This window comes from Syngnathus acus, chromosome 20 (genome assembly GCF_901709675.1).
Source record: "Syngnathus acus chromosome 20, fSynAcu1.2, whole genome shotgun sequence".
Lineage (NCBI taxonomy): Eukaryota > Metazoa > Chordata > Actinopteri > Syngnathiformes > Syngnathidae > Syngnathus > Syngnathus acus.
In genome coordinates, this window is record NC_051104.1 from 2,370,291 (window position 1) to 2,395,754 (window position 25,464).

General features: G+C 47.7%; 1 protein-coding gene across 1 annotated transcript; it reads left to right on the forward strand.

Moving 5' to 3' along the window:
- The first annotated feature begins 597 nt into the window (after positions 1-597).
- On the forward strand, positions 598-6,224 carry LOC119139231 (dermatan-sulfate epimerase-like protein). Its single transcript, XM_037279748.1, has one exon. The coding sequence runs from the start codon at positions 1,558-1,560 to the stop codon at positions 5,152-5,154; it is 3,597 nt and encodes a 1,198-aa protein (XP_037135643.1). The 5' UTR covers positions 598-1,557; the 3' UTR covers positions 5,155-6,224.
- Positions 6,225-25,464: the final 19,240 nt, after the last annotated feature.

The window sequence follows — 25,464 nt, forward strand, 5'->3', positions numbered from 1 at the left end:
GTGCGCTGTCGACAACCAGTTGAAAAGTCCACCTCCAAAAAGTGCTTCCGGAACAGGATGCAGTGAATAATCGATCGTATTCGTCATGGTGAAGCAGCATGTGGCTCATTACCCAAGGTCATTTGCCGATGCTCTGTTCCAAGTCACTGTACACGCATTTGTCCTCACAAAAGTGGGACAGCAGTCATCGGCTTCCCTCGTATCGCCGTTCACGCTTGGTGCCTTCGCAGCATTGCAGAATTGTATTTCTTTTGATCGCAAGCCTTCAGTAGGTTCCAGATGAGAAAACCTTTGGAATATTTTACTTGTTCAAAATAATTACCAGTGACAAACTTCAATAGAATTTAACTGTTTTTGTCACATTGCACCACTTGAATGCTGCGTTTTCTGTATTTCACAATTGTGATGTGATTCTTGCTAAAGTCAAACTTTTTTTTATTTTTATCTTATTCACAAGTTCCAATTGAGAAACGCCTTAAGCCTGTGTTCTTCGACTTAGATTCTAAGGCTTTGTCATGGTGCAAAATGTTATGGCACATAAAAACTATATATATATATGCCTCCACAATAATATAATGCTGAATAGCTTTCACATTCAGAAACTATATTTGACCACCACTTGTTTGATTCACCGGCTCTGGTCTGCACTTAATACTCACACGCAAGCACGAACACGAGGAAGGGCGAGAGGGTGAGGGAGAGAGAGCGAGTTCGCCCCTTGAACCACAGCGCCCTCTAGCGCCTACTCTGCGCATGATTTTCCAGCTGCTCCGCTCGCCCGGAAAACAATCACAGTGTTGAACAGCCAGAGGACGACGACGACGCGGATTGCGCACACATGTCAGTGTGCGCGCGCGCGTGTGTGCGCCCGTCAGTACACGCCAGCACACGTCGACACAACACCTTAGCTGCGTGCGCGGATCTCCTGGAATAGTCATCATCGGCTGCTCCCGCCGCCTCCTCCTCATCCTCCTCATGGGAGCTTGATTTGCTGCGCACAATGTGGAAAAAAATGCCCGTGAATACTTGAGGAGTGACGACAACTTTCCTCCCATTTCGGACCCGGAGAGGAGGAGTTGGAACGCGGGCAGAGGGAGTGAGGGAGAAAGGAAGGAGAAGAAGGGGGGCTTCTGCTGCGTCTGTGAACCGTCCGTCCGTACGCTCAGCCCCCGCCGCCTGGAGCTGCGCAGCCCGGGCTAAACGCGAGCGATGTGGCCCGCGGAGGAGCGTCGCTCGCCGCGGTGGGGCTCCACGGATGCTGCGGATCGGTCGGGCTCCTGGCGGTGCCTTTGTGGACCGGACACCGACTGGGGCTGACGGATGTTTGTGCAACGACTGGAGTTTTTTCCTCTGTGTGGGACTGATGGAAACATGGAAGGCAGGTTTATTTTTGCGTCGTAAGACATGTTTCTCCACTACCCATGTGCAGATGTGTGGAAAGTGCACTCAAGTTTTTGCCTCCACAAGGACTTTTTTTTTTTTTTGGCGTTCCTGGACTTAACTATGGGATATTCCATTATTTTCTAAAAGGAGTGTTTTTAAGCGTTGAACCCCAGCATGGCGCTTAACTGGGCTGTCTTTCTCATCCCACTCTGGGCAGTGGGAGCAACATTCTCGGGGGTCCTGAACGTCACAGACGGAGACATTTTTGCGGACGACATGCTGCAGGTCCAACTCGCTGGGGACCGAGTGGCTGAACAGCAGGCGGGTTTTTCCCACCCGGGTCTCTATTTCGGCCCAGGGGACGTATCGCAAATGAGACAAAGGTCCTCGAGCAGCCACGGCCACATATATAAAGTCATCCGTGCGGCAGCTCTCACCATGCTGTCCAACGCTCCTTCCTACCTCGCGCCTGCCAAGCACGAGGAGTTTTCAAGCAAGTGGAATGAGATTTATGGGAATAACCTGCCTCCCCTGGCACTGTACTGCCTGCTGTGTCCCGAGGACTCGGCCGCCCTGCAGTTCCTCATCAAATTTATGGACAGGATGGCTGAGTACCCAAACTGGAAGGTAACCAGCGCGCCCCACGACGAGGTCCCAATCGCGCACTCCCTGACCGGCTTCGCCACGGCCTACGACTTTGTTTATGCCTACCTGGACGTACGGCGGAGAGACATTTACCTCAAGAAGATCCGCTCGCAGACGGCGGCTCTTTACGACTTCTCCAAGTACAGGGGCTGGGGCCGGCAGTACCTCCACAATCACCAGACCACCAACGTAATGGCCCTTCTGACCGGGGCCATCGTGGTGGGGTCTCACGACGACCCGGAGTCCATGCTTTGGAAACAATTGGCAGTCAACTGCATGGAGAAAACCATGTTCCTGCTCAACCACGTGGTGGACGGCACGCTGGACGAGGGGGTGGCGTACGGGAGCTACACGGCCAAGTCCATCACGCAGTACGTCTACTTGGCGCAGCGACACTTTGGCATCGACAACACGCAGAACAACTGGCTAGGAGCGCACTTTTGGTTCTACTACGCCACGCTGCTGCCCGGCTTCCAGAGGTCGGTGGGCATCGCCGACTCCAACTACAACTGGTTCTACGGGCCCGAGAGCCAGCTGGTGTTCCTCGACGCCTTTGTTCTGAGAAACGGCGCGGGGAACTGGTTGGCTCAGCAGATCCGCAAACACCGACCCAAAGACGGACCCATGGGCCAGTCGTCGGCACAGCGCTGGGCCACGCTGCACACGGAGTACATCTGGTACGACGCTCGGCTGGCCCCGCAGCCCCCCCTCGGCTTCGGCAGAGCCGCCATGCACATTTTCTCCAATTGGGGCGTGGTGACCTACGGGGCCGGGCTGCCCAGCGGCCAGGGAAACACTTTTGTTTCCTTCAAGTCTGGCAAGCTGGGCGGCCGCGCAGTCTTCGACATTGTCCACGAGAAACCCTACTCGTGGGTGCACGGTTGGAATAGTTTCAACCCGGGTCACGAGCACCCGGACCAGAACTCTTTTACCTTTGCTCCTAACGGGCAAGTGTTTGTGTCAGAAGCACTTTATGGGCCAAAGTTGAGCTACCTTAACAACGTACTGGTGTTCGGTCCGTCCCCTACGAGCCAGTGTAACGCTCCGTGGGAGGGGCAGCTTGGCGAGTGCTTCAAGTGGCTGCGTTGGAACGACGAGGGAGTGGGCGACACCAGCGGCGAGGTGATCGTGGCGGTGTCCCACGGAGACGCCATGTTCGCCAGCGGGGAAGCCGTGTCGGCGTACTCGCCCGCCATGAGGCTGCAGAGCGTGTACAGAGCTCTGCTCTTGCTCAACTCCCAAACGCTTCTGGTGCTCGATCACGTGGAGAAGGCGGCCGACTCGCCCGTCAGGTCGCTCAGCGCCTTCTTCCACAATCTGGACATTGACTTCAAATACGTTCCCTTCCGGTTCATGGACCGCTATAATGGCGCCATGATGGACGTGTGGGACGCGCACTATAAAATGTTTTGGTTCGACAGCAAGGGGAATAGTCCAGAAACCCGCATCCAAGAGGCGGAACAGGCGGCCGAGTTTAAAAAGAGGTGGACTCAGTATGTTAATGTAACTTTCCCGATAACGGACTCCGTCAGCAGGACAGCTTACGTGTTCCACGGGCCGTACGTCAAAGTGTCCAACTGTAAGTTCATAGATAGCAGCACAAACGGCGTCAGGCTCTCATTGACCATTAACGGAACAGAGACCATTGTGTCCATTGCGACAAATTACAAAGACATCGGCGCGAGGTCGGCGTATCTCGGCTACGGCGGCCACTGTAAGGTGGAGGATCCGTATCGAATCACCCGATTCGGCCTGGGGACGCAGGCGGCCTCCAAACAGACAAGCGCCGACAATCGACTCTTTGACTTTGCCTTCACGCTCAACGCCATTGCGGCCCTGAGTCTTTGCGCGGTTGCTGCTTTACTCGCCATGCAGCGGAAGTTTTACGACGTGTGCTTCAGGCTGCGGCGGCTCATGCGCTACGCCCTGCTCGCCATCCTCTTCCTGTGGATAGGCGGCCTGCTCTTTGTGTCCAACAGCTGCGATCGGCTCCTCTGCGGGGTCAAGTGGAAAAGCCAAGTCGAGCCGCAAGTCCGGCCGCAGGAGCAGCGCCAGGTCGCCCTGCCCACCGTCCTCATCGCGTCTCTGCCCGGCTCGGGGGCGGAGATCCTCAAGCACCTTTTCTACAACAGCTCAGACTTTATTTACATCAGGGTGCCCACAGAGCACTTGGATATACCTGAGACCGAGTTCGAGTTTGACTCTTTGGTGGACGCCTGCGAGTGGTCCCAGTCGTTGGCCAAGCAGGGCCGATTCAGAATGATCCGAGGCTGGCTCCACTCAATGGTCTACAACACCAAGCTGCACCTGCAGAACATTCAGCTGGCGAAGGAGGACTGGGCCCGGCCGCCCCAAGAAGAAGACTCCAAGAAGCGGTCCAGGCGGCGGCAGCCGTCGGCGGCGCTGAAGGGCAAGCTGCGAGCCAGCGCCGACCGAGACGTGGAGTACATACGGGAGCTGAGGCGCCACGTGGCTCAGTACCCAAACAGCCGTGTTGTTTTCAACATGCGAAGCGGGAGCTGGGCGCTGAAGCTTCCGTTTATCCGGGAGGTTGTGGGACCTTCCCTGAAAAGCCTCTACGTGGTGAGGGACCCGCGAGCGTGGATTTATCTCATGTTGTACAACAGCGAGCCCAACTTGTACTCCCTGAAGAATATCCCTCAGCACCTTTCCTTGATATTCAAGGAGGGCCCCGTCAAGGACGGCTGCCCGAGCGTAGCGCCGGAATTCCACGCTCTCCGAGGACTGCTGGCCCGGGAGGAGAGCGACCCGGTGTTGATACTGGCCCACCTGTGGCTCGCCCACACCGCCGCGGTGCTGCGGGTCAGCCGCAGCCTCCCGGAGGACTCCTACCTCCAAGTGCGCTTCGAGGACGTGGTCAACTCCCCGCAGGAGACGGCGCAGGGAATCCACGCCTTCCTGGGGGTGCCGGTGTCGCCCGCCGCCCTCAACCAGCTGGCGTTCACCACCTCCACCAACTTGTACAGCCTGCAGTACGAGGGCGACATCTCGCCGGCCAACATCGCCGCGTGGCGGCACAAAATGCCGCGGCGGGACGTGAGGCTGGTGGAGGACATCTGCGGGGGGTTGATGGAGAGGTTGGGCTACAGCCGCTTGCCCGGCTGACTCCGCACTGCTGTTGTCCTTGTTTGCACTGATTTGAAACTCATCAACAGGTGTGTACTCACAAATGGGGGCATTTTATATTAAAATGGATCTGCTGGGGCTTATCGTTTCACGCTTACTGAGTGAGACGCACGCCCGAAAAGTCATATCGGGTGTCCTTGTGAGTCTTAGTGAGAAAGGACCGGTTCTGAGTCCTCAATCTGTGATGTCAGCATTTGTTTTTACGCTGCTGAAGGGGACGTTCTGTTTAGGGGCAATGAAACTATTTATTGACTCTTTGTGGTTCTTTTCTTTTGTCAAGTTTGCATTGTTGGAGATCTTTTGGTGTCCTAAAAAAAAGCAACTGGCCTCGGATTGGCGGAATCAGATATTGGATAAAAGCTTCAAAGGTGTCTGGAAAATGCTCAAGGAGCAGATTCCAAAAAAGAAGCTACCTTGCCAGTCCCGGAGACCCGTTGCTTTATCACACTTGAAGATCCCTGAACCTCTGAGGCTTCTTTCTGCTCTCTGAACCCGATCCGCTTCCCTTTAAAAATAGGCATCATCTTTTTGGTTTATTTGAAGATGTCACCACTGTTTGCGCACTTTTCACTCTATTTGGGGCACTATTGATGTACGTACATCCTCCCATCATGGCTTAAGAGCGTTTGAAGTGTTTGTGAGTTCCAAAGATGTGTGTGCTGTGGATATGATTAGCATTCCAACTCCCACTGGCGTTTATTGAATTAGATCAGAGGAAAGTGTTTAATGGGGGATCAGAAAAAAAAGGAGTGTCGCTGTCAGCCGTGACACTTTTCCCGTCGAAGCAATTTTCCACACCCCCTTCCCCCCCTCAGTCGGTGGCTCATATTAATCTGCAAAATGTCACAAACGAGGCAAACGGTTTCCATTTTTCTGCCTCGGTCAATCAGACGTCTAATGATGCATTGAGGGGTGGGGGAAGGGTGCGCTTTTTGCGCTGCTCTCATCGCCGTCACTTTCAACCTGCGATTGATACGGTGCAGCCTTCCATTGCAATTGTTGTCTTCTCAAAAGTCTTGTAAAGGAAAATAAAAAAAATGAAAGCACCATTACAGTGTCTGGCAGCAGTCCTTTTTTTTGAAAGCACAAAATGTTGACAGTTTACGAGCCACACTCGCAAAAGTTGCTTCAACTGTTTTGGGTTGCCTCAAACTTTTCAACTCAGAATGTGGAAAAAGCCTGAAACTGGCTGAAAGTCAAACAAAGCTAAGCAAATACATTCATTTGTTGTCTTCATGGAATGCAGACAAAAGTTAACTTGGTTGTTGGTGGAAAGCACCTCGGGCAAATAGTTCCGCCGACTAGCTCAACTTGTGGAAACAAGTTTTTTTAATTAATTTGTTTTGTGGGATGTCATGGGAGGGTGCGCCTTCAAATGTCACACAGTATTTCTTCTGTAACCGCCACTTAAAAACGTTTAATAACGTCAATGATTAACTTTTTCACATTAGGCCTCAATTCGTCACATACAAAGTTAACAATGCTTTTTATATTGTTGTGTGTGTGTGTAAATATATATACGTATATATATATATATATATATACATATATATATATATATATACATATAAAGAGAGAGAGAGAGAGAGAGAGATTTTTAGGGTTTATCCTTCTGTCTCGACAGAACCATTGGTGGACAGAAACCACGTTTGAGTCCCCCTAGTGGCGACCTGAGATCTCCTTTCCTGTCAGTGCACTCAGTTCCAGACAGCAATTTCACTTTTGAAAGGAGACGTCACAGCAATGACGAGGGATATTGATCTTTATCTTCTTTTTCTTTCTCTCTTTTGTTCTCCTTCTCGCACAGCCAGATGGCGAGGCTCTCGGCTCATATGCTTCTTCTGCTTAGGGATCTCCACTCGCGGCCTGCTTGGCAAATAATATAGTTGCTGCAGACATGTAGTGTAATTTTTTTTTTGCATTTTTTTTCTATGCAATACATTTGAGAATTCTGCCCAGCAACCGTACAAACATTAAGAAAAAGTTGCACTTTTCTGAAAATTTGGCTTCAGGTGTCAAGTTAATGCCCCCGCTGCCATCTTTGACAATTCACAAGCAGCGACGTTACCTTAACGACAGCATTGACAAATGGGACGCCTCCCCCCCCGGGCTGCCTCATTAAATGTCCGCGCAAGAGCGACCAGGCTGCAGGGGTGATGCATTATTGATGAGACGGCGTGATTAATTGAAAATATCCTCCTCTGCAGAAGCAGCAGGGGTGTGTGTGTGCACACGTGAGTGCGGGCCTTAGGTTTAAGTGGCTCGGCTTTGGCGGGGAACAACTTAATCGTTTTGCTTCATTGTTATTCCGCGCACAGGGAGCCCGCCTGATTGACTGTACTCGCAATCCCATTGTGAATATTCTTCTAAGGGCAGCTAGGCCGAGGCCACCGCCGCAACGCTGGCTGCTTTTAGCCGATGACGCAAAGTAACAACAATAAACGTGGGAACGCTCGGGAGTCACGTAACGAGTCCCTCGACCGAGCTCGGCGCTATCGTTGGTGCTCCCTGGAGACGCTGCACGTTCAATATGTCACGGCTGGCTTCAAAAGGTACTTTTTCTTATGGTGGGGAAAAAAAACAGGATTCATTCTCGCCATTCTTGTTTCGCTTCTGCAAAAAGCCAAGTCGAGGTTGATGGGCGCCACGGGCGACGCCCACCTGTTTGTGCTCTTAACGACCGAGACGTTATTATAATAATCGTTAAGGTGCGCCCGGCCTTCAGTGGCAACTATGCAGCCTCGCCTTTTCTTCGCTCCGCCTTTCTATTCTGCTGCCGCGCTTTCATGCCGTTGACTTTGTCATCGCTCGGACTAAACAAGCGGCGAGCAAAATCGAACGCTAGTTGAAATCTGTTTCACTTTAATACGCTTGATGCTGAAATAGTTTGAAATCAGTTCTGTGTCCGGTTTTTACAAGGCGGCGCTTGTATAAATGTACGCTAAGCTGCTTAGCCTGCGGCCCCAGAGACAAGCAATTAGCCGTTCCTAAATGCCCTGAATTAACGACATTGGATTTTATGTGTCTTAAACAAAGAGCAGGCAAGTCCTTTGTCCCGGCCCGCTTTCGCTCATCAATCGCTTTTTACGACGCTCGCCTTTGGAGATTGTTTGCTCGCCGCCGTGCCGTTTGCCCTTCAACTGGAAACTTTACACAATTTAATTTCGCCGGCTCGATAAATGCTGCGCGCGTATCGTCTTTTCTTGACACTTCCTGTATTTTCTCTTCAAGGACACGCTAGTGCGATAAAGAAAGGGAGGAAAATAACCCCCAAAAAAAGAAAAAAACACATTCTCGGCTCGGCTTCAGAAACGCTCCAACTCAGTGGAAATAAATAAGTGACTGTGATGAATTAGCATAAAGAAAGCAAAGATGCTTTATTCTCTTCACTTTTATTTCAATTTTTTTCTCTCCCTTCGCTGGTCTTGTGCAAATTTGTTCCAAGGTCTTATAATTAAATTTCTGGATTTGATGTCATCTTTGATTTTTTTTTTTTTTTCCCCGCCTGATGGCTGCGCCAGCGCTTGGCAGACGTAACATCAATATCAGCCCAGTTAGCAATGTTTTCTTTGCTGGCTGCGCCAATTTAGCATGAACGCTCGTCGGGGTTATTGGCAACGACGCCGCCACGCTAATACTTGGCGGGGGGGCAGGCGGGGAGGCAAGTCCAAAGACGTTCTCATTTAGCAGAAGCCAATATTTGTGCAAGTGATTGACAACGCACCTGTTAAATAATCAATCAGCCTGTTAATTGTGCCGTGCAGAACCTAGTTTTACTCGCCACGTTTAACGGAAACACGTTTCACAGATGTCAAATTTAGACCACGCAAGCTTTAAAGTAAAGAGCTAGCGAACGATTTTTAACTGGAGAAATAGCACATTAGTGGAAATAATGATAGCAAACACGTGAAATATGTGCATTGGTCACTCTTACATCACATGCAATAGTCAGCCATAGAATTAGTTAGGCATTGTATAGAATTGAGTATAGCATAAAAAATAGCTAGCATGTAGCAGCCTGTGTAAATGCGACCCCCCTCTCCCAGCCGCTTATGTCAACATAATTTTCCTGCAAGTGAAATGAGCGCTTGTGCTTGCGTCCCCTAAAATCATTTTGTCATCTTTCTCTCAAATTGCCTCCCTGATGGCTGACGAGCAATCAATAGAAACTATTTTTGGGGAACCGTGACGAGCATCCCGCCGCGCTAACGTTTGCCTGTCAGCGAGGCCGGATGACGCGCTGAGCCGCCAAATGGCTCTTCTTTGTCTTTCACGCAGACAAAAAAAAAACTAGAATTTCCCCTTCTTTTTTTTGTGAGTCACTTTCCCCATATTCGCACAAAATGACTGGAGAGGTCACTTGCAAGCTGGGGAAAAAAAATGTCAGAGAGGCTAATAGAGCAAACAACAGGCTCGCTCCAAAGATAACAAAATGTGGTGAATCATCCTCCACCTGTCAATAAAACATCCGGCCCCGTCCGAGCCGACGGCTGCTGTGAAGTCTTCGATTGTGACGCACTTTAGAGGTGTAATGTGTACAAATCAAATAATTGCCTCTGTCAGCCGAGGGAGGCGGCTCCCCTGAAGTTTTTAATCAGGCTGTGATATTGAACTGCTGGAGTTGTAATTAAAAAAATGGAGCGGCAAGAAAGCGACAGCCACACGCACGCACGGATTGGCGCGCTCCTCATTCAAAATGGAAATTGCCCTCCCTCACCGTCAAACAACGGGATTACTGAAATCAAAAGATCACCCCATGAATAAAATATGATAAGATCAGGAGAAGGAATTTATGCACATCATTTTTTTTGTGCTTTAAAGATGCTTATAAGACGGCCTTTATTTTTGCAATTGTTTTGTCAAAGCCGAGTTGTGACGACTCGTTCAAGTCATTTGCGCCCGCGCTGGCAAAGTTTGTCACCGGCGCCGTCAGCCGCATGATGTGTCCGAGAATCTGAAGCTCCCCGGTGGGCTCCCAATGGCTCCTGTCACAAAGACACCGCTTGCCGAGAGGTTGGCACCAATGTCAAAAGTGAGCTCCGGTTACAGGCGCCGTTAAATATTTAAAGGCGCTGCTGGATATGGATACGGTCGCATTCAAGACACCTTGTCAACAATAGCTGTTAATTTTCTCTCCATTTTTTCTTTCAAAGACCGGATCACAATACAGAGTCAACAAATGGACGGACGAGACCTGACAAGCGATTGACGTCTCTCGATGACCAGGGCAGCCTAGGAGAGGATTTGTTGATAAAACATTTGGGCAGCCAGTTGGTGTGTTGAAAATAATTTGGCGCAAGGATTGTTTAGACTTGAAAATCGCATATTTGCATTGAAAATTAGAAACACTCCCTTGGTAAAGTTCAAAAAGAAGGAACAAAGCCCCGGCTTCATTGATGTCTTGATCAATAATGCAAGAGAAAAAAAAAAAGCTTCCAAAAGAATGCAAAATATATCATCTGCGACCCGTAACGAGAACGTCCCCGCGGGATGCCGATCCACCTCGGCGCATCGGATGAATCGCACGCGGGCGCCCACATCAGGTTCTCAGAAAAAGCCTCTGCTTTCCGCTCCCTTCAGAAATCATTTGACTCAACCGCTCAGAGGACACGTTCCCCAATTCATCCTGACTCAAAATGACTCGACAAAAAAAAAAAAAACATTCGGTTTGCTAATGGACGCCTGAGCAGCACGCATGGCGTCCGCACGTGCCGACTTGATTTGCGCAACTCGTAAAACTTTCCGGCTCCCCTGCTCGGATTTTAGCCGCTCCGCATGAATCACGCGGCTCATTCTGCTTGGTCAACAGGAAGTGGGTGGCTCACCAGCCGCACGTGCTGGCGGAGGTCACGGTGACTCACGGCCGCCAGCGCCGGCCTCCCCGCGACCGCCGTTTATGAGCGCTGCTCCCCCCAAAGGGATGCAGCCTCAGAGCTGGCTGAGCTTCCCCTTCCATTTGTCACGTGCGCCTCCCCACCCTTTGTACGTGGGCCGCTGCAGGTTTTGATTAACGAGCATCTGGCTCGGGACAGCTTCATAACCTTCCCGCCTGGCGCACTGTCATTTTAGCCGCTCGATTGGATTTTCCTCGGCGGACGCTACTTAATGGCGGCATTGATTATCTACTTACCAGGTGCCAAAGGGGGCTTACGATTAAGCCTGCAGCAGGTAAACAATGAATATGGAACAGCTTTCAAAATGGCTGACCTCTGCTGGATAGTTCTCAGAACTGCCGCCAAATGCCCGCAACGATCTACGTACGTCGAGGTTATGTCCTTTGTTGTCGTCGTACGCTGAAAACATTTGGCTTTCAGATCACATTTGGAAAATAGCAAAGCAGGCTTTTCATGTTAGCTTAGCTTCACAAGGAGGAAATTGTTCAGCTTCATGTTGTCGTCATGTGCCAGGAAATGGGCTCTTGAGAGACGTCGGCTTTGCTCGCCACGCTAGCGTTTGGCGGCACCTCGTGTCGAGTTCCGCTTCGGCGCGGTGAGCGGAACCCTGCGGCGGACGCGGTCCAATAGCCTGACGCCGGGATGGAGTCGCATCAAAAAGGAGGCTCAATTATCTGTGAGTTTTGTTTTGTGGACGCCAATTTGAGCGCGTCACATGAGGAATGGGAGTTTTTGATGTAGGCCAACTGGCAGCCGCTCGTCCGTCCGCCTCGAGTTGTCCCAATTAAACAAAATGACGGCTCGCGTGTTTGAATTTGTCTCTTTTTACAGGCCTCGCACATTAGTCAATATTCTCTCGGGGCCGTCACTTCTCATCTCAGACGTCGCCTCGGAAAGCTTTCGCTTCGGAAATTACGTTTGGTGAAGCTTGCGCAAATTTGACAAGCGTTGCCGCCACTTTAATAAGTGATGAGAAGATCAGATGCGCCCCGCCTCGCAAAAGCCGCTTTTGACAATTAGACTGAAAGTTTCGTAGAATGGAAAATAAAATTACAGAGGCTAGAAAAAGTTCTATAACTACATTCGATTTGTCCAATTTTCTGCGTTTCCTGCTCCAGATCGACTCCAAATTAGTGTCAGCTTGTCATCCAACTGCTCATGTTTTTCCAAAGTGCTTACACCAACATGGTAGTACAGTCTGGCGTTTGAGCACAAATGAAAATCAGAAGCCTGCAGCCTGCTGCATTCAGGCGTCCCGGCGGAAGCGCGCTTGGCAACCACGTTAGCAATCGCAGCCTTTCATCTGCATCATATTCAATTCAAATATGCCCGGCATTGATGTAACAGGGGTGGTGGTGGTGGGGGGCTGGTGAATCATCAGGCTCAGGAGATGTCTGCTTTGCCTCTGAAACTTCAATTATCTCATTAATTAGAGCATGATTGCACAACCGTGTTTCCATCTGTGTTCTTTTGAGAGCAAAGCAAAATAGCAAAGAAGCAGCTACTGCATTTACTGCTGCCTTTAAATGGCGCCGTTGACTTTTAGGTGTGTGTGTGTGTGGGGGGGGCACCTCCACCCCACGGTGCACAGCATTTGGTAGGATGTGGAATGGGGTGCACGGCTTGAAAAGATACTGGACTAGTTTCTTTTCACAAAAAGCTTGTTTTCTCTGCTTTTTGGTGAGAAACCGGCATTTTTGATTTTCTTGCTGATTAATAAAGACTTTTTTTGGTCGGATTGGTGCTTATATTGTCACAGAACACAATGTGGGAATCTTGTAACAGTCAAAAATCAGCTGGCCCTATGAGAGATTCTCTTTTTAAAACTTTGTCCTTAGATAAGGCGCACCGGACTATAAGGCGCACCATTAATGCATCATGTCAGATTTTTAATCCAAATCAAATCATTCTCCATTTTATCTTTTTTATTTCAACTTCAGACGCAACAAATTACTTTATAATCACAAAATAAGGATCCATAGTCTTTTTGATTCATGATTCATAGTCTTCAGCGGGCCACTTATGATTGATTTCATGACACAATGCTTCGGGCCAGTTTAAATTTAGGAATTTGGTCCATATATAAGGCGCACCGGACTATAAGGCGCACTGTCGGCTTTTGAGAAAATTTTGTTTTTAGGTGCGCCTTATGGTCTGGAAAATACGGTATATATATATAAACTGCCAGTTGGTGCATACGAGGGCTTGCGCAGGGGAGAGGCCTGTTCCAAATTGAAGCATTGGAGCTGTGACAAAAGCCATTTGAAAGCACTCTGCTTGATGACAAAGCCCAGCCGTATACTTGACTTGTGGCACTTTATAGACACTTGCCCTTTCTTTTGCGTGTTTTCCCACAAATGCACTGAAAATGTGTACACAGTACGCAGCTGCTGCTTCAGGAAAACTGCTCCATCCATCTTCATCGGCGTCACTCACACCGCCGCGTCTTCATTTCCGATGCACCAAAGTCACTGTAATTTAATTACACCGCGCACTGATACAGGCCATTAGCCGAGACTTAATCAAAGTGACGTCTTCATTCAATCCAGCTATGAATATTCATCAAGTCGGACTGTATATTGCAATATACGCGTAAGGTCCCACGCTTCACTCCATTGAAAGTTTTCATTTGGAAAAGATGGGTCGTGTGTAAAATGTAGAGCAGAAAAGTTTATTTTCAAAACCAAAACAACCGTGGTGAGCCTCGACAGTTTTTTTAACGGTCTCCTAGTTAGAGCCGATTGGCAACGTAGTGTTGTGGCACCCGAGGTATTTAGTGAAGCCATTTGCAAACTCCTTTTTGGTTTAAATGTCACGCATAATTAGTTTCTCGCGCAGAGTCTAATTATCATGCAAAGCTCAGATGCGATCCATCTCGCCCTCAGACAGTCGTCATCTATTTTAAATGATGCCAAGGTATCTGACTAGTTGAAGGAATAAACATATTAAAACATACTTAATATGTAAAATTATTTTCTATATGACAAATCATTTAAGCAAAAAAGATCCGTAATAAATATATAATGTATTAACACCCGAGCATGTCCCAAATATAAAAATGAAAATGGTTTCTAAACAATAGGATTTCCAAGTCAACAAAATGCTTGGCACTCTCCAAGAGAGTTACCACCACCTAGTGGCCACAAAAGTTATCGACGCAAACTACTTCGATAGATTTCGACTGATTTGTGCTCTGGCACACATTGAACAAGCATCTTGTTAATACATTTTCATGAATAATTAAAAAGAAAGTTGGCAGCATCGCCTTTTTAAATGTACTTATTTTAATTCAATTGGAAAGTCATGTCGTTTCTGTACTAACACAGAATGTCCTGCAGGTGGTGCTGCTTACACGTAAATGCCAATATAATTGTTGCAACTGCTCACGTCTCATTGAGTGCAATGCATTAAAACGTCGCGCGACGCTAATCGCGCGTAATAATCCACTTCAGCAATAATAAACAATCAATAACAGCTAAAAAGCAACTAATGTCATGAGCATTTGAATTCACAAATGAAGCAATGCATCTCTCTCTCACTTCCTGCACACATACTAGCAGGATCCCGTGACAGAGCAGCAGGTGGCGCTCAAATGTCGACCTGGAATTAGTTATTTGATAAAAAAGGCACAATTTGGCATGGCTATTTGAGGTAGAAGCATTTGGAAGGCTAGCCGGGCTGAGTTTCTCTTAGATATCAAACATTTAGGATGAAGCACACGCCAGAGCAGCAGGTGGCATTAGAACACCAAACCCAATCAGAAGTAAGAAGAAAGTCATTTCCCACAGATTAGTATCTGATGTCTACAATTTAGTTTTTGCAGAGGATAAGGTACAAGTCGTGCTGCGAATAGCGAAAACCCCTGAGCAATTACGCTTAAAAGTATACAGCTTGCGGGAAATTGGATTTGCGGCGCACAAGCAAGGAAGACTCTCCTTTAACTTCTGAACGAACCAGAAACTTTGCTCCTCCCCCTCTTTCCTACCTCGACAGGGCTTTGGCCGCATTTTATGGCGTCGCAATGTGTTTCATGAAGAGTGGAAATAAAGATCTTGGAGAGAGAAGAGATGAATTTGTCAAGCATGAATATGCGGTTGGGCCTGTTCGATCCGTCTTTGCAAACTCCTCCCTCCCAAAGATCTTTACAATCCCAGGTTTGTGTTGAAGGTCGTGCCTGACAATGAAGCATCTTTCCATTTCCCTTCAAGGACGTGAACTTAGCACGTTTGCCTAAATCAGTTTCATTTTTTTCCCCTTCTCCCTCGCTTTTAAACAGGTGGGTGGAATTAAGTCATCCAAGCTATACAGACGGGCACTCGGCAAGGTCGAAGCCGTATGAAAGGCTGCCGTCATATACAATCCAGCGTGTTTATGAACACTTTAAGCAGAGCGTGGTGGGGTGGGGGGGGCCACCTGTCCGTCACCCCCTCGGAGGCACCCTTGAATCCTGGATGATTTGTGTGCCGGGGTAAAAGATGAGCTAGCTGGCGGCTTTTCGGCGGGAAATGTGTGGCAGAAGAAGAAACGCTTGGCTGGAGACTCTCATTTTGAGATCGTCAGTAGAAAGGTTGGCGAGTTAATGACGCGACCTCGCATGCAATAAACAAGCGGGGGGAATATTTACGAGGCCCGATTATAATAGAGCGCTGCGAAGCGGGGGTTTATTTCGCTAACTCGCGGATTTGTCATGGTCACGTTCCGGGGCCCATTCAAACCACGAGTGAAGGAATAGCCAGGTGAAGTTACTCTTGACTAATCCACAAAAAACAGAATTCAATTTTATATATAAAACAAATCCTTAAGCTATATTGTATGTGATGCTATTTGTTTTTTGTGGAGGTTAAAATATCTTTCATGACCAAAAATTCGTTTTTTATTACATTATTTATTATGTTGGACGACTAAACAAATGTTGGACATGGCTTACTTCACTTTGGTAAAGTTTTTGTTGTTATAGCGGCTAATAGCTAACTTCCTTAGCATTTTGACCCGGACAGCAATCAGCCGCGGTTAATTGGTTATGGTGTCGTTTTGTTTAAAAAAAATGGAAGAAAAAAAAGCTAAGGGGCGAGCGGCACGGTTCTTTGTCATCTTTCCCGGCAACTCCTTTCATATCCACGTCCATAATTGGAGTTATGAATACTGATTAGGCAAGCTCTAAGTATGCAAATGAATGCCGGAATGAGGGTGAAATGTGACGGGATGAACTCTAATTGTGAATTATTGTTTTTTTAACTTTTTCAATCAAAATGCCCCTTTAGTCGTCCGCTTGAAAGAAAAAAAAAACATAAAAATAATACATAATGCATCAGTGCATGCGGCATGCGTTATGCCAAGTGCACGTCCCACTTCATTAATTCATCCATAATGAGTTTTACAGCCTGAGAGAGCCACTCGCTTGCAGGCTGCCCCTGGAGTCACAGCTAATTAAATCACAATCTTAAGTCCCCGTCGACACGCGCGTCTTCCACCTTTTGTTTGCAAAGTGGAGAGTGAGAGGGAGGGGGGGAGGAGGACAAGTCAAAACAAAGTTATACAAATGGCAAATCACAAGCAAACACATAAGGCCGTGAGAGGAGAGTCCAGTAGGTGTCTCTCAAACACTGATTCTGTACGTAATGCCCATTTGTGTGTGTGTGTGTGTGTGTGTGTGTGTGTGTGTGTGTGTGTGTGTGTGTGTGTGTGTGTGTTGGGGGTCAGAATTCAGAATGTGAATATGTCAAAACAACTTGCGGCAAGATAATGTTCCTTCAATTACATTAAGATCATCGCCGTCCCTTTATAACATGGACATCGCTTTAAACAGTAAAGTGCCAAAACACTGAGCACATGAGAGCAAAGGTGTTTTTTTTTTTGTTTCCGGCCTCCCGTAATAAAGAGTTCATCATCTTCAATGTCACATTTTGCCAAGATCCTCCCGCCACGCTTGATATCATCCCCTCGTATAAGTGCATGACAAATCAATCAGAAAATTGCTTTGGACCGATAGCCACCTTGAGCCCCTCCGGACAGACAAGCTCATAACTACCACAATACACGTGGGCGCACACACACTCGCAAACTCGCACACCGTAAAAAAAAAAAATCCAAAATAAAATCACAGCCGTGTGTTAAGCTCGTAATCATACATTTTTAGATTTTATAGGTTTGCCTTACCCATCCTATCAATTTTATGTTATGATTTGAGTCTTGTAAAGTCTGCCTAGCAACAAGTGACAGCGAAAATGATGTTCTCTCTTTCACCGAGCTGACTAGCTAAGAAAATGTTTTATATTATGAATCTGAGTTGTTTCTTTCAAATAGCCACGTGGGTTGGAATCATTTCCATTGGGCAGTTATGGACGATATAAATAAACTTGAACACTGCCAAGCAACAAGTGACGAATAGGCTGTAGATTGTTTCAAGCTACTTAGCTAAAAAAAGAAAAATCTTATATAAAAATAAATAAAAGTCTTTTCATACTTTCGATGTTTCTACAAAAATGAGCCGGCATCCCCGTTGACCTTGAATCAATTCCTCGCTCAAGTTATCTCCACTTGCAGGCAGATCTTTTGACAAGCAACAACTATATGGAGAAAAAAAAATCTCCGATTTAGAGACAAACGCAAAGGCCGTGCGGAGGATTAAGTCCAGCTTATGCCAGAGACAATGTGCGAAAAGTCATCCCTGACCTTCTCCGGCCTTATCTAACATGGCCGTAAGCACTAAATTCACCTGTTGATGTGCGGCTGGTGCCGGTTTTGAGTTAAAAAAATCTAATTCCCGTGCAGCGAGGATTTCACCTGCCCAGAGGTCCAATTTCAGCAGCCATCGCCGCCTTTCTTTTTTTTTTATTACATATATACAGTACATGTGGCGCAATAGTGTGCATCAGTGTTCTTGTTTAGTTTGACCTCTCTTGTCCACTAAATCCGGCGAGCTGACACCTTTATAGAAATAATTCATAACTCACCCCCCCGCCGTCTTTTTTCTTTTTTTTTTTTACGAGAACTTCGCCAAAGGATTTTTAAATTGAAGCGCAAAACACTTGTCGTGTGCTTTCTGCTTCCTCCCCCGTACTTGTAACACTCAACATGGATGAAGCGATGTCACTTTCGGCTATCCTCAAAAATGTGACTTTAGACAGCGGAAACGTCTTTTTTTTTCCTCGGACCAAATTAAGCTAGCTAGCATGCGCTAGCCGTGTCCAGCTTATATTCAATACAGATCTAACTATGGACGTCTAATTAAATTTCCAATGCCGTGTTTGGACAATGCAGTCAGAAAATGGATGTTTGTTGTTAGCGTTAGCTAATGCGATACAACGTGTATTTTGTCTCCTCGGTTTCCACTGAGATGAGATCCATTAGTCCCCGTCCCAAATGTTGCTAGCTGGCCTCAGCATGCAGATAATAATATCAGCATGCCGCTGCTCGCTGTTTATTTTCCCAACACGTGTCGGCAAGACGATGGCGGCGATCCATCCCGACCAGCCGAAGGCTGAGCGACAGATTCGGCGCGAGAGGCAACCCCAAGGTGATCATTTGCATTTGTTTTTTATTGCCGTCATTAGGACTCCCCTGCCGGGGCCTCGGTACGGGCCGGCGTGACAGAGCTCGTGTTTTATTTGCGCACGGGTAGCTGCGAGGGTTTACAGTTTGTTGTCTCCATAAAGAACAAGAAAAAAAACAAGGTTGGCAGTCGCAGTCCTGCTGACATGTGCACAGTTGTCGCAATCGGTGATTAGAGATGCATTTCAGAGATGGATTTGAAAACTGAATCGAGCAAGGACGGAGAACAAAAGGGGCCTCCATCTGGAGCCCTAAGCCCCACTACCAAAGCTTTCAAGAGGTCCCAAAGGTGATTCTGAGCTTCCAAGAATCCTCGTTGAACCTTTCGGACTGAAGAGCTGTCTTTTTGTCCATATGCTGGACTGGGGGACTTCCCTGTAGTTGTGGAGCTTCTGGTCGTTGAGAAAAGTGCCCTGAGATAGCAATTACCACTCAGCACCGCAGAAATAGAAAAAAAAAAAAGCATTGTATTGAACTCCGACTAATTATACTCTGCCTGAAGGGGGGAAATGATGGTGGGCGGAGAACGAGTGCGGCGGTGGAGACGGCGTCCACCGTGGCGGGAAGTTCGTTATAACGACACGCCGCTGTGGCCTCGCCATCATTACGTGGCGACCGAGTCGGCGGTGAGACGTAGGAAGGTAGTCTCACCACGCCCGCTTGGCTTGTTAAAGGCCAAATTTTGCCCGCTCGCTTATTTGTGTTTTTGCGGTCACTTCCTGATCTGGGAAAGCGTTGCCTCGCTTGCTTCTCAGTCAGCGGGGCTGCCGCCGTCTGCTTTGGCCCCTCCGGACTGCAGCAATTATCCAGGTGTGCTCATGTCATGTACATGCCCACCCGCATGCCCTTTTCCACAGCGGGGAATGAGCAAGCCAAGGAAAAACATGGACATCTTCTACAGCTCGTCATCTCCGGAATCTTGAACGTCGGCGCTTGCTCACTTTTAGACAACTTTTTCCCCACTTGCTTTTTAAAAAATATTCTTCTGTCAAATCCATCTTCTGACCGAGTGATCCATCAATTCGAAGCCTTGTCTCAAGCCTTTTATTGGGTTGGCTTTGGAGAGCGCCCCCTGTTGGAAGTCATCGAGCAGAGCCTAGTGATGTCGGCCAAAATTCATCAAGACCTCAAAAGCCCTCAGAGAAAGTCCACATTAGTCAGATCTCGTCGCTGACCTTTGCCTCACTCGCTCAATTTGCCTCCTTCCTCTTTCTCCATCGATCAAGTGAACGATGAGAAGGCATTTTGCAAGTTTCACATGGACGCCGGCAGATTGTCACCGTTTCCACGTCTCGACTTGCACATATGGACGAGCTGCCCCACTGACTTTGACGTCCTCACTCGGACGGATTTTTAATAACGCCGGCTCACGCAATAAGTCTAAATCAACATGTCGGAATAATAAGCTATTCCCTCGGATGTGTCGGGACAATAAGGCGGCAGCTGTTGACCAAACAGGAAGGCGCCATCCGCCGAGGATCGTGAGGAGGGATTTAATCAAGTCAAATGAGCCGCTGATCGCGTATTCCGTTCACCACGGCCAGAAAGTCCAACGTTTGTCAAAGACGCACTCAAAATAGAGAGAGAACGATGTGTCCTGGCGGCGCTAATGGCGGCGTGATGGCTAAATGATAGCGGACGTGACCGACCGATTGAATCCAGCCGCGAGAAGAAAAAGCACCTCGCTCGAGGAATTTTGTTCCTGCAAAATTGGTGAATTATTATTATTATTATTATTATTAAATCCAACAATTCAAACGACTAAATACATTTTCATCATTCGACCCTGTTAAAATAGCGACGCCGCTTATTCCACGGCGCAAATCAGTGTGATTCCAAGCTAACGAGCGTCCATGCTGCTTTAAGGCGTTTTATCAGACATGAAAGGAGACAAGACAACAGCGCAAATGTGCGTTGCAAAGGTAACGAACGGCAAAACAAGAAGCGGCGGAAGCCCCGCCGTGTGCCGCCACATGCCTTTTGCCTTTGAAACGTACGCATTGTTCTCACCCTGCGCAGTCACCCGTCACCTGCAAAATCAATCCAAAATCATGCTATCGGGCTTTTTGCAACAAGCGCCTTCTTGGCCGGATTGAGGAACGGCCGTTGTTTGGTCGCCACTCTGCCAAGATTATCACGAAAGATTCATACTCGGAGCAGATTTGCCACTCGGGTTCTGGCAAATATTTCATTAAAAGATATCTTTTTGTGTTAGCGGTTTCAAACAAATAACAATTGCTAGTGATTGGTATTTTAAATCACAGCATTTAATGAAGTCAATTGGAAGTTATTATGATGCAAACACAAAGCTGCCAATCAGAGGTGCGATCAGCATGCTCCTAATGTTACTCGCGATAATTGCACCCATTGTTACCGCCGCTGGTGCGATATGAACAATTTACACAATGTTATTTTTATATTTCAAGTGTAACAAAAATAATAAATCACCTTCAGCATGTGATTCATTAGTAGCTGCTCAAGTGCGTGACTGCTAATCACTTGTCTTAAAGGCCAATTATGTTGTTCTTTAGAAAGGGCAAATTCATCACCGGAAAATGTCGCCTTCATTCACATTTTTTTGCTGGTCATATTTGTATAGTTTTTGCGATGTGTGTTGTAAGCCCCTTGAAGGCCATACATTCAATAGCAAATAGAGTCACACATTATTTGTTTTGAACTTTTTAGTAAGATTTTCCAATATTTTGGCACAGTGCTAATGTTCCAGCTGTGTGTAATGTTACAGTTGTAATAATTTTTTGATGAACACGTAGGCCTACTATGCTACTGTATTTTAATGCTAATCATCGTAGCGGGAATTGTAGTTTTTCTTTTCAGGTGTAAAAAGTCTGAGACAATGCAATATGTAAGACAAAGCAAGTTATTCAGATAGCAAGCAAAAGAAGCGACGTAAGAGCTAATTTTCGCGGCGTTCTGACAGCCCCGACGATACGCTCCATGATGTATCGGGAGACGTTTCACCTCAAGGCCTCGCACGCGGGCCGGCCGGCCGCCATAAATAATGCAAGGCAGATACATCACGCCGATGCGCGGCTTTATCCGACATGTGTAGCTTGTCAGCTTTGATAAACGGCAACACGGCCGTGATGGCGTTGGAGTCAAACCTCGGCGTGCGGTTTGCGGAACAGTGAGCGCGCTGCTCATTTGCGGAGGTGTTAGCCCACGAGGCTAGCTCAGTCTGCATGCGCCGCTTATCGGAAAGTCGGAGCAAAGTCGGGCAATCAAAAAAAAGGCCTTCCCCTTCATGATGACTTCGTTAATTATTCCCTCAGTGTGAAGACTTTGACCGGGCGCGAGCACACTCGGCATGCTACGTGTGATTAGCATAAGCCTGGAGTAGAAGAACCCCAAGCCGTCTTTTCCTTCTTCCCAGGTGTCTTTTTGATGTCGGAGTCAAGAAATGTTCTTGACATACACACTCGCCAGGCTTGCCCGCTGCCCGTCCAGGTGCTGATGATCACAGATCTGTTAGTCATGTCTGGGATAAGGGCTGTGGGAACTGAGCTGGAATTGATTGCTAACTTTTGCCTTCTGCTCTAATGAGGCGACATCTCTTTCCATTTCCTCGCTGACATCACGTCCTCATTTGCATACCCGTCGAGGCGACCCGGTCGACAGCGCTGCGGGTTCAACTTCCCCGAGAGGAACTTTCCTGTCGTAAAGTGTTAGCGTAACCCAGGAAGTGCAGAAGAGGCTTTGGAATATATTTAGCACACAGGTAGCCAAAGGTAGCAGATTTTTTCTTCTGCATCCCTTTTTGTGCCCCGCCCCCGAGGCTTTAAGTGTCCACTCCGATAAGCATTGGCATTTTCTGTTGAATTTTAAGTATGGCTCCTTGGGACTTTTTAAATATATATTATTTTACCTTTATTTATCCAGATACGGACATTTAAATATTTTTTTTTTTGCAAAATAGAAGAGAACATAAATTCTGCTTGTGGAGGAATCCTGTACTAGATCATCTTATTTAGTCCTTCATTGTAAGGAAATTAGCTTTCGCGGCTAGCACGCACGCGTCCAATAGAACGACGACAACAAGCGCAACCCAGCTGCCGGGAGAACATCTCGTGTTTTGCATGCAGGCCGGGCGTATTATTAGACTTTGATTTGCCTTCGTTTTATCCTCTGACAGCTGCGCGGCGCGCTAATATCCGACGCAAACTTGCCGGCTCTCAGCTGGCTTTCCCGCTCTGTCAATATTTCTGTCTCAGTTGTTAGCGGCGCGAGCAGCAGGTGCGCAATACGAGGCAATAAAAACGCCTTTGACTTGGACGTCAAACAGCAGAAAATGCTTGTTAAATGCAAGAAGTGGCGGAATTTGATGCAATCGTAGCACTTTTACTGGAAAAGGAAACACATTTGGCAACCTAAATACACGACTCACAAAAAAACGGCCATGTGTGGCTTTGGAGTGAAATTTCAGGGTGAGCCTCAAATGCACTTTGACCTTTACAAGTCGACTTCCTTTGCACTTTTGTAAACTTCTTTCAGCTTATGTCGAATTTCCCTTTTTTACTTGTGTTTAGCGCAAGCACGCCAAGTGAAACACGAGGGAGCCCATAAATTTGCTCATGAAAACGCTCGGCGATGAATAGTGACAGGAGCCTAATTGAACGTCAAAACAAAGTGCAAACCACTCTGGACTTGTTGCAAAAGTCAGAGTTAAAGTCGAGCATACGCCGAGGTGTCACGGCAGATCGCGCTTAATTCATTTTGCTATCTGCTAATTGCATTGCGTGTCATTAGCGACGCTCCCAGTGAGTAATGGCTCCTTCTTGCGTCTGCTGCCCGCTTACACTTGATTATTTCTTCTGGATATCGTAACGCACCGCAATGCAGGCACTTGAGACTCTTTTTTGTGCTCTAGTGGCCGCAGGGCGAATGAACCGGGTCTCACGGGAAATGAGTGGCATTTTCTTAATTGTTTACTTTTGGGAACCCTGATGAGCAGTCGCTAGCTTTATCGCCAGTATTCATAGGACTAGCTCATTTTGACAAGTGCTGGCACATTCTTGCCAAACACAAATTTGGGCTTGGTTCCCCTTTAATCAAATCTATTCCCGCAAGAGACAAACACATTTTTATTCTATTAACGCGCCAAAGTATGAATGACGGGCCTCGTGGTCATTTCCGTCCCGCAGTTGACGCCCGTAGTCCTGCGCGGCTCCTCTTAGCGTTATTAGTTGGATGCCGCGCATGTCGGCCGAGTGCGACCGACAACTTTGTGTCCAAATGAAAAATGGCAACAATTAGAAGAGCGGCTTGATATCCGGCGTGACAGCGGGACGACTTAATGCGCGCCGGCGTGGGCCGAGCGATGCGCTCGTAAAAGACGTGCCGTGACACGCGACGGGCCTCGCCGCTCGTGTTGACCTAATTCAATTTTCTTTTCAATTACCTGCGCTATATTACCATTAGGGCCGGCGGGAGCACCGCATAAATCAAGCCGGGGCGGCCAATGTCCCGTCTGTTTCGCTTAAACCTATTTGGGATAAAAGACAAGGAAAAGCAGAGTGTGCCCTCCAAAGGAACATTAGTTCTAATTGCGAGCGTTCAAGCTCACAGCAAAATGATCGCCAGGCTGAGAACAAAGCCCAAAGAGGTTGGGGAGGCTATGGATTATTATTAGCGGATGTCATTAAAAGGCCGAGACCATGAGGATGCCTTTGTTTGAATCCTCGCTCGGTTGCCGAGAAGCTCGGAGCGTGTGACGGCTCCAGTCGAGCGAGCGAGCGAGCAGGCGGTCGTCAGTTGGGTGGGGTGGGGGTTAATCGACTGGACTCCGTCACCTCGGCGTCCCTGCGAGGTGATAACAGAAATGAATTCATCGGGGGGGAATTTAGAATCAAGTGGGCCTGAAAACACCCTTTAATCAATAACAAGCCTAGCGGAGGTAATGTGACGGGAGACTGATGAGGTCATCGCCACCGTCTGCCTTTATTTGACTGACAAATCCAGCCAAGCTTAAAGGGGCACTCCAGTCCAACGTTGTTGCTACAATCATGTCAGAAAAGTTGTATTTTACGACCTCGCCACTCAGTGGAACAGCTTTGTTCTTGGACTTTGTACCAGTAGTTTGATTATCGTTATTGGACGGGCACATTGCTTAACGTCTCATTAAGTGGCCAAAATGTTCCAATCGTCTTTCCTTTTGGTTTTAGTAACTAGGTCACGAGTGCTTCAATCTAATTGCGCAAAAAGGATCGTGGCGCTTTATTCGCCCATTAACACCCGGCAAACACAAACTATTCCCGTCAATGGCTTTTAAACACGGAGCTCATTATATTTAACGCTTCCTTTTCTTGGTCTCCGCCATAAACATTTAGAAGCCTCCTTGTTTTTGCTTCCATTTATTGTTTAGTCAAGTGCGAGGCATCGAGTTAGCCGGCGAGTGGGAACAAAGACCGATGCGGGCAATGACTTGGATTTTATTTGCATTTAGCTTCGTTGTTTTGTTTTTGTGACCGTAGCAAACATCCCTCAAAGGCGCAAAACTGTAACTTTGCCTACAAGATGAATTCTGGCTGCAATTTCTTTTGGTTCTATTTTGACAGTTTGGATGTTTCTTAATTTTTCTTAATTCTTTGATAAACTACGGTATGGAGTATCAATACTGGTTGATGTCATTTGCGGCGTCGGGCCACAAGTTTAAGGTGCACGCGGGTGCTCATTAGCGCCAACGTGTTTATTTAGCACGCGGTCGGTGGCGAGGCCTCCCGCTGACTTTGTCCCCTGTGGGCGAGCGCGGCCACTGATTGTGGTTGCCTTGACGCGGTCATTACGGCAAAGGGCCAGTGTTTTTATTGCGAGGAGGGTGTTTAGAATG